At 48.2% G+C, this 9,978-nt stretch overlaps 1 protein-coding gene across 1 annotated transcript in view; it reads left to right on the top strand.

The window, feature by feature from the left end:
• rasgrp3 (RAS guanyl releasing protein 3 (calcium and DAG-regulated)) overlaps positions 1-9,014 on the top strand; it is a gene marked incomplete at its 5' end in the record, with an annotated part of 15,375 nt that extends 6,361 nt beyond the window's left edge. Inside the window, 4 exons of the mRNA XM_072436344.1 lie at positions 7,323-7,359; positions 8,056-8,196; positions 8,454-8,740; positions 8,812-9,014. Coding sequence (XP_072292445.1) covers positions 7,323-7,359; positions 8,056-8,196; positions 8,454-8,740; positions 8,812-8,820 — 474 coding nt within the window. The remainder of the gene's footprint in view (positions 1-7,322; positions 7,360-8,055; positions 8,197-8,453; positions 8,741-8,811) is intronic.
• Positions 9,015-9,978: the final 964 nt, after the last annotated feature.

The following is a 9,978-nucleotide window of genomic DNA, read 5'->3' as shown; positions in this document are numbered from 1 at the left end:
GAAGAGGGACCGTCTGAGTCGAGCTGGACCCACTCTTCAGGCAGAAGAGGGACCGTCTGAGTCGAGCTGGACCCACTCTTCAGGCAGAAGAGGGACCGTCTGAGTCGAGCTGGACCCACTCTTCAGGCAGAAGAGGGACCGTCTGAGTCGAGCTGGACCCACTCTTCAGGCAGAAGAGGGACCGTCTGAGTCGAGCTGGACCCACTCTTCAGGCAGATGAGGGACCGTCTGAGTCGAGCTGGACCCACTCTTCAGGCAGAAGAGGGACCGTCTGAGTCGAGCTGGACCCACTCTTCAGGCAGAAGAGGGACCGTCTGAGTCGAGCTGGACCCACTCTTCAGGCAGATGAGGGACCGACTGAGGCGAACTGGACCCACTCTTCAGGCAGATGAGGGACCGTCTGAGTCGAGCTGGACCCACTCTTCAGGCAGATGAGGGACCGTCTGAGTCGAGCTGGACCCACTCTTCAGGCAGAAGAGGGACCGTCTGAGTCGAGCTGGACCCACTCTTCAGGCAGATGAGGGACCGTCGGGGGCGAGCTGGACCCACTCTTCAGGCAGATGAGGGACCGTCCACACAGGGCAGGGACCACTTCACCAGGGGAGGGGCATCTGGGTCCACAGGTCCTCAGGAGTGAGAGAAAGAAAAGAAGGCGGTGAACAGTTTGCAAGTGGAATCAAAAAATTAATATTGTTTGATAGCATAAGTAGTCAGAAGAAGAAGAGGATAGTGCTCAAGCTGTCATACTTCCCCCAGCATAGTTACTCCTAGGGCAGCGTAGCTAAAGCTGTGGGTTTATGTTTCTGTTCCTAACTACTCTGACCATAAGCGATTTCGAAGAGGAACGTTTTAAGCCTGGACTTAAATGAAGAGACTGTGTCAGCATATTTAACATGGGTCGGGAGCTGATTCCATAACACAGGAGCTTGGTAGCTAAACGCTCTACCTCCTACAGTACTTTTAGAGACTCTTGGCACCACCAGAAGGCCAGCATTCTGAGAGCGAAGAGCTCTGTTTGGATGATATGGTTCTATAGCATCTTTGAGGTAGGATGGGGCCATGTCATTTATGGCTTTGTAGGTCAAGAGTAGAATTTTGAATTTGATTCTAGACTCGACGGGGAGCCAGTGAAGAGACTTCAGCACTGGTGTAATGTGCTCTCTTCTTTTTGTTCCTGTTAGTAATCTTGCTGCTGCATTTTGAACCAGTTGAAAGCTTTTTATGGAGCTTTTAGGACACGCTGCAAGCAGGGAGTTACAGTAGTCTAATCTAGTCGTTACAAATGCATGGATAAGTTTTTCGGCATCACTTTTAGGCAGAATTCTTCTGATTTTGGCTCTTGTTGCACAAATGGAAATAGGCTGTTTTACAAGCTTGATTTATATGAGCTTTAAATGAGAGCTCCTGGTCAAATAAGACTCCAAGGTTTCTTACAGTAGAACTGGAGGCTACACTGACATTGTCCAGTGTGACTATCTGCTCAGATAGAGCGTCTCGTAGATGCTTAGGGCCAAGCACAATGACCTCGGTTTTTTCAGGGTTAAGAAGCAGGTAGTTTAGTGTCATCCAGGTTTTTATCTCCTTCACACAAGTACTAAGTCTGTCTACTTGATCGCTCTGATCAGGTTTCATTGATAAATACAGCTGAGTGTCATCTGCAGAGCAGTGGAAGTTAATGCCATGCTTTCTGATAATGTTGCCTAATGGCAGCATATAAAGAGTAAACAGAATTGGACCGAGTACCGAACCCTGTGGCACACCGTAAATTACTTTAGAGCTTGGTGAGGAGCTCTGGTTTACATTAACAAATTGGAACCTATCAGATAGATAGGATTTAAACCAGCTGAGGGCTGTTCCTCCAACACCTACATCACATTCTAACCTCTGCAGTAGAATGTTGTGGTCAATGGTGTCAAACGCTGCGCTGAGGTCCAACAGAACCAGGATTGAGACCAGTCCATCGTCAGCGGCTAATAACAAATCATTTGTGACTTTAACTAGTGCAGTTTCAGTGCTGTGGTGGGCTCTGAACCCTGACTGGAAAACTTCAAATAAGTTATTGTCCTGCAGGTGGCGACAAAGCTGTTTTACTACAACTTTTTCAAGGATTTTAGAGACGAAGGGAAGATTTGAAATAGGTCTGTAGTTTACCAATAGGTCGGGATCTAGATTAGGCTTTTTCAGAAGAGGTTTAATGACGTCATGTTTGAAGGACTGTGGAACATAGCCACTTTGGAGTGAAGTATTTATTATATTAAGAATAGGGTCTATAATTAGGGGGAGAATGTCTTTGAGGAGCTTGGAATGGGGTCTAGGACACAAGTTGAGCTTTTAGAGGACATAATGGCTGAAGTTATCTCTGCTTGATCAACAGCTGTGAACCTTTCTAGGTTTACAGGTGGATTTATATGGGACGTTAGATTTACAGCTTGGGCTAGTTCAGGGCTAATAGCGGGGGTAATTTCATCTAATTTATCTCTGATTGTTTTTATTTTATCGTCAAAAAATAGGAGGAAATCATCAGAGCTAAGTGTAGCTGGGATTGAGGGCTCTACTGCACTGTGACAGTTTGTTAGCCTAGCTACAGTGCTGAAAAGGAATTTAGTGTTACTTTTGTTGACTTCTATTAGATTTGAATAATATCTGGTTTGGGCCTTACGCAGAGCCTGCTTATAGGACAGCAGGCAACTTTTCCATGCTTTTAGAGATTCTTCTGTGTGAGAGCGACAAAATAATCCCTCTAACTTTCTAACTCTTTGTTTATGTGAACGCAGTTCTTGGTTGTACCATGGGGAGGCGCGCTTTGGCCTAATGACCTTCTGTTTTAACGGCGCGACAACGTCAAGAGCAGACTTCAGAGAATTCATGGTCAAGTCGACACATTGATCACTTAAACTGGGACTAAAACTGTTCTCAGCAGGATCACATGACATGATCACATGACGTGATCACATGACGTGATCACATGACATGATCACATGACATGATCACATGACATGATCACATGACATGTCACTGAATATTGGCTCTATTATTTCTTTGAATTTTGAGATAGATTTTTCAGATATTGTCCTTTTCATTATAACTTTATTTTGTGGGACTGGATGATCTTTAAGAATAAACTGAAAGGTAATTAGGAAATGATCTGACAATATAGGGTTTTGAGGGAGGACACTGAGGTCACTAATCTCTGTTCCATACGTTAGGACAAGATCCAGAGTGTTCTTGTGAGTGTGAGTCGGTTTATTTACATTCTGAGTGAAACCAATGCTGTCTAACAAGGCGCTGAAGGCATTACTGAGAGAGTCATCACTCATGTTCACGTGGATATTAAAGTCTCCAACTATAACTATTTTATCCCAGGCTAACACTAAGTTTGATATAAAGTCATAAAACTCTGTTAAAAACTCTGAGTAGGGACCAGGAGGTCGGTAGATAACTATGAACAAAACTCCTTTTTGGTTTTTCATATTTGGACATGTGATCGACAGCATAAGGCTTTCAAATGAGTGAAATGCATTGTTAGTTTTAGGGCTCATGAGTCGGCTTGAGTGTGAGATCACTGCCACACCACCACCTCGGCCTGTGCTCCTGGCAGTCTGAAAGTTAACATGGGTGGGTGGGGTTAACATGGGTGGGTGGGGTTAACATGGGTGGGTGGGGTTAACATGGGTGGGTGGGGTTAACATGGGTGGGTGGGGTGGACTCATTTAGTCTGACGTAGTCAGTTAGAGCTGAAGATCTATGTTGTAGTCACTAATTAATTCATTAACTAAGAGCGATTTGGAGGAAATTGCTCTAATGTTTAGCAGTCCACATTTTACGTGTTTATTCATTTGTGTATTTGTGTCATTTGTGATTGTTATTTTCCTTAAGTTATTTGGTCTGACGCCTGAAATATTTTTTCTGAGATGTGACTTTTTGGCATTATTTGTACGAGGGACACGAGGGACACGAGGGACACACACAGTCTCTATCTGTCTTGAATCTGAACACTTCACATGTAACAGAACGGGCGAGAGTTCAGCGACAGAGGAGCGTCTTGAACTGCTGCTCTGCACCTGGGGCTCATCCCTAGATGGTCACTTAACACGACTAAGACTATCGGTCAAATTCCGAACTAATAGGGATGTACCCTCCGAAGTCGGATGGATGCCATCCCTGCGTATGAGCCCGGGCTTTCCCCAAAACGCACTCCAGTTATCAATAAAGACAACGTTGTTTTGAGGGCACCATCTGGATAACCAGTTGTTGAATGCTGAGAGACGGCTGTACAATTCAGCATTGATCCGATTGGGCAGGGGACCAGAAAATATTACAGTGTCCGACATCGACTTCGCTAGGTCACACACCGCGGCTACTTGAACTTTGAGCACCTCTGATTGTCTCCGCCGGGCGTCGTTACCGCCTGCGTGAACCACGACTCGCCGGAAACGGGTCCTGCTCCGCTTTAAGATCCTAAGGTTTCCTTCGATGTCACCCATTCTGGCCCCCGGGTAACACCTAACGCTAGCAGCTGGCAGCTTCACGTCTCTAACAATAGAACTCCCGATTACAAGAGTTTCTCTCGTGTGTTCAGCGGGCGTGTGATCGCTGAGGGGAGAAAACCCATTATAGACGTGAAGCTCACGGCGCTCTGAGGTTCGGCGTTTAGTGCCTTGTCCCCTCCGAACTGTCACAAATTGGTCCCTATTCTGTTCCTGGTCTAGTCCCGGCTGCACGGGAGACGCTGAGGGGCTGAGCTCGGCCTTACTGCTACTGCTAATGCTAATGCTACGCCCTGCAGCGCGGTCCGGTAGCCCTCGCGCTAAAACCGAACTATAACTGGACTTAAGCTCCTCTAAACAGTGGATCCGCGCCTCTAACTCCGTAACCCTGGCCTCCAAAACTACCACTACACTGCACTTCACGCACCTGTCATCAGAGAAGGAGCCAGGGTTTTGACTAGACATATGACAGCTCAAACAGGTAAAGGTAGATCCAGCCATGACGCTAGCGGCTAGGCTACGCTAGGCTAGTTCAGGCTGGAGCTAGAGAGTGAGGAGGGCTTTTTAATCCACGAAATACTGAAAAGCGAGCGGCTTGAGGCTCCGGATTGTTTGCGGAGAAATCAAACGTTCACTTTCGTGTATATGATGCGTAAATAGTGTGTATAATTCGTGGATTAATCGGTAAAAGGCTCTAAGAACGAACAGCTCTGAAAACGCGACACACCGAGAGAAGAGAGGGACAAACAGGAAGTCGGTTCCCGCCGTAGTCATGGGTAACGTGAGGTCCCTTCAAAATAAAATGACGGAAATAGCGAGCCTCATGCGGTCCCAGAGGATTTATAGGGACAGCAGCGTCTTGATTTTCACAGAGACCTGGTTAACAGCAGAAATGCCAGACTCTATTGTAGGTTTGGACAATTTTCATCTGCTGCGGGCGGACAGAACGAGAGAATGCGGGAAGAAAAGAGGTGGAGGTCTGGCGGTGTATGTGAACACGAGCTGGTCCAAACCCGAACACTGCACAGTGAAGCAGCAGCTATGTAACAAGGATATTGAACTATTGGCTATTGGCATGAGGCCATATTATCTGCCCCGGGAGTTCTCACATGTGATTTTGATCGCAGTCTATGTGGCCCCGTCTGCCAATGCTCAATATGCTTGTGAAGCACTGCTCTCCTGCACTTGTAGGCTGCAAACACAGCATCCACAGGCTCTCTTCCTCATCTCTGGTGACTTTAACCACGCTTCTCCCTCTTCTGTTCTACCAACATACACCAGTATGTTACCTGCCCCACCAGAGATAATAGAACATTGGACTTGTTGCACCGCTCTCTCTCTCACCTGGAAAAGCCTGGCAGCTCTGTGAGGATTCTGTTCTTCGATCTTTCCAGCGCCTTCAACACCATCCAGCCGCTGCTCCTGAGGGACAAGCTGGAGACGGCTGGTGTGGAGTATGACCTGGCAGAGTGGATCCTGGACTACCTCACAGACCGACCCCAGTTTGTGAGAGCCCGGGACTGTGTGTCTGACACTTGGACCTGCAGTGTGGGGGCGCCCCAGGGCACTGTCCTCGCGCCCTTTCTCTTCACCCTTTACACTGCAGACTTCAGACATGACACGGACAGCTGTGTCCTGCAGAAGTTCTCTGACGACTCTGCCATCATCGGACTCATCACGGACGACGATGACGCGGAGTACAGAGGACTGGAGCAGGACTTTGTGGACTGGTGTCAGCGGAACCACCTCCTCATCAACGCGGGGAAGACCAAGGAGATGGTGGTGGATTTCCGCAGACGCCACCCCACTGCCCCCTCACCAGTGAACATCCAGGGACGGGACATTGAGAGAGTGGACTCATACAAGTACCTGGGTGTTCATCTGAACCACAAACTGGACTGGACTCATAACACAGACGCACTCTACAGGAAGAGCCAGAGTCGGCTCTACCTCCTGAGGAGACTCAGGTCTTTTGGAGTGACAGGGCCACTCCTGAAGACCTTCTACGACTCTGTGGTGGCATCAGCTCCTGTAGGTGTGGCCTGCTGGAGCAGCAGCATCACAGAGAGGGAGAGGAAGAGGCTGGACAGAGTCATCAAGAAGTCCAGCTCCGTCCTGGGCTGTGCTCTGGACTAGGTGCAGGAGGTGGGGGACAGGAGGGTCCTGGCTAGATTCACATCTATGCTGGACCATGAGTGTCACCCCCTGCAGGACACTCTCTCCGCTCTGGAGAACAGCTTCAGTGAGAGACTGATCCACCCTCGATGTGCGAAGGAAAGGTTCCGTAGGTCTTTCCTTCCTGCTGCTGTCAGACTTTATAACAAAAACTGTTAGTACTGAACACTCGCAATACTGACCTAACCTAATACTGATGTGCAATTCTGTCGTATGTGCAATTGCTGTTGGAATTCATGTGCAATTCATGTGCAATTACTGTGAAATTCATGTGCAATCTATGTGCTGTCGTGACACATATTCATGTGCAATTACTGTCGGGATCACATGCAATGGTATTTATGTATTTATTTATTTGTCTATGGGAGTTTTTATTTATTTATAGGAGATCTTCTACTGAAAGTGTTTTTCAGACTTCCTATAAGTGATCTGTTCTTCTGTATCTACCTCTGTATCTACCTGCGTTGCACCAATGAAATTTCCCCATGTGGGACAATAAAGGAATATCTTATCTTATCTTAAATGACGTCACAGAATCTCTCAGTTAAGCTCTCAGTTAGCTACTACTTCTACTAATACTACTGCTACTACTGCTGCTACTACTTAATACTACTACTACTACTACTACTACTGCCTCATGTGCTTCGCTTTCTGTTGCAGCTCTGGGGAATCATCAAACAAGGCTTCAAGTGTAAAGGTGAGTGGCCTCAGTCTGAGGTTGTGAGTTCCATTCCCCTTTCTGTCCCTCTCATGAGGAGGTTGTTGGTTCCATCCCCTTTCTGTCCCTCTCATGAGGAGGTTGTTGGTTCCATCCCCTTTCTGTCCCTCTCATGAGGAGGTTGTGGGTTCCATTCCCCTCTCTGTCCCTCTCATGAGGAGGTTGTTGGTTCCATTCCCCTCTCTGTCCCTCTCATGAGGAGGTTGTGGGTTCCATCCCCTCTCTGTCCCTCTCATGAGGAGGTTGTGGGTTCCATTCCCCTCTCTGTCCCTCTCATGAGGAGGTTGTGGGTTCCATCCCCTCTCTGTCCCACTCATGAGGAGGTTGTTGGTTCCATCCCCTCTCTGTCCCTCTCATGAGGAGGTTGTGGGTTCCATTCCCCTCTCTGTCCCTCTCATGAGGAGGTTGTGGGTTCCATTCCCCTCTCTGTCCCTCTCATGAGGAGGTTGTTGGTTCCATCCCCTCTCTGTCCCTCTCATGAGGAGGTTGTGGGTTCCATCCCCTCTCTGTCCCTCTCATGAGGAGGTTGTGGGCTCCATCCCCTCTCTGTCCCTCTCATGAGGAGGTTGTGGGCTCCATCCCCTCTCTGTCCCTCTCATGAGGAGGTTGTGGGCTCCATCCCCTCTCTGTCCCTCTCATGAGGAGGTTGTGGGTTCCATCCTCTCTCTGTTGCAGACTGTGGGGTGAACGTCCACAGACAGTGCAAAGATCTCCTGGTTTTGGCCTGTAGGAAACTGCTCCGCTCCAGGTCCATGATCCAAATGTCGACGACCAATCACAGCTCAGTGCCCTCAAGCCCCGCCCTCACCACCACAGGTAACAGCTGATACTGCTGAGCACCTCCTTCTGACCTGCGCCTCCTTCTGGTCGTATTAGTGAACAGAAGGAGGCGTACGCAAGATCTACACAGTCTAAAAAGTCCATGTCCAGGGAATCAATAAGGTCATAAGACAATAAGGTCATAAGACAATAAGGTCATAAGACAACATCTTCGTTAGATTCTGATGTCATAATCCAGTCGTGTTTAGGTTTGTCACTGATGGAATTTCATTTATGCTTCATCTCGTCTGCAGATGAGGAGGACGTCTTCGACTTCCCCTCTCTCCCGCCCTCTCCCTCACTCGGCCCCTCCCCCTCGCTCAGCCCCTCCCCCTTGCTCGGCCCCTCCCTCACCCTCCTCACCGGCTCCGCCCACAGAATCTCGGTGAAGCTCCAGAGGTCCACGCAGTCCCAGTCCACACAAACTGACCCGCTCTGGACCCAGAACCACACCTTCCCCAAACCCAAGACCCGGAGGAAGGGGCGGGGCCGGGGGGAGAGGGCGGAGCGAAAGACCAATGGGACGAGGACCGAGGACAAGGTGAGGACAGAGGACAAAAACCCCTCATCTCATCAGAACTCACTTTGACCTTTTCCTTCACACATTTGCAGGAGAGCTGACTTTCTGTGGACCAGACACTGGACTCTGGACCAAGGACCTGGTCAGCTCTGCGGGACGTCCTACTGTGTGTCCGCTCCTCTGTGAAGCGGGACTAAAGCGGGACTAAAGCAGGACTAAAGCGGGACTAAAGCGGGTCCAAAGCAGGACTAAAGCGGGACTAAAGCAGGTCTAAAGCGGGTTTAAAGCAGGACTAAAGCAGGACTAAAGCAGGACTAAAGCAGGACTAAAGCAGGACTAAAGCGGGTCTAAAGCGGGTCTAAAGCGGGACTAAAGCAGGACTAAAGCGGGACTAAAGCAGGACTAAAGCAGGACTAAAGCGGGTCTAAAGCAGGACTAAAGCAGGACTAAAGCAGGACTAAAGCGGGTCTAAAGCGGGTCTAAAGCGGGACTAAAGCGGGTCTAAAGCGGGTCTAAAGCGGGTCTAAAGCAGGACTAAAGCGGGTCTAAAGCAGGACTAAAGCGGGTCTAAAGCAGGACTAAAGCGGGTTTAAAGCGGGACTAAAGCGGGTCTAAAGCGGGACTAAAGCGGGACTAAAGCGGGACTAAAGCGGGACTAAAGCAGGACTAAAGCAGGACTAAAGCAGGTCTAAAGCGGGACTAAAGCAGGACTAAAGCGGGTTTAAAGCGGGTTTAAAGCGGGACTAAAGCAGGACTAAAGCAGGACTAAAGCAGGTCTAAAGCGGGACTAAAGCAGGACTAAAGCAGGTCTAAAGCAGGACTAAAGCGGGTCTAAAGCGGGACTAAAGCAGGACTAAAGCAGGACTAAAGCAGGACTAAAGCGGGTCTAAAGCGGGTTTAAAGCGGGACTAAAGCGGGACTAAAGCAGGACTAAAGCAGGACTAAAGCGGGTCTGGATTTGGCATGTGTAAAACTAAATGTTTTGATGTGAATATTTGATCTTTATTTTAAAGGGAAATGTTAATAATCTGTGATGTATTTATTGTTATATTTCTAATAAAGTCAAGTCTTTTCCTGTATTTTTATTCTGAAAGTTCAGTGACGTTATCACAGCAAACAGGGCGGGGCCTTCTGACCATGTGACCTCTAGAACAAAGACTCAGACTTTAAACATTGCAATGTTTAAAGTCTTTTATAAGGAATACATACTTTAAAGTCCCACATAAAAAAACCTTATTCAGATTTATATTTCAGCTTAA

The sequence above is a fragment of the Eucyclogobius newberryi genome, unplaced genomic scaffold (genome assembly GCF_026437365.1).
Source record: "Eucyclogobius newberryi isolate DKJ021-1_F unplaced genomic scaffold, fEucNew1.0.hap1 SCAF_8, whole genome shotgun sequence".
Taxonomy (NCBI): domain Eukaryota; kingdom Metazoa; phylum Chordata; class Actinopteri; order Gobiiformes; family Gobiidae; genus Eucyclogobius; species Eucyclogobius newberryi.
This window is presented reverse-complemented; position numbering and strand designations above follow the sequence as displayed.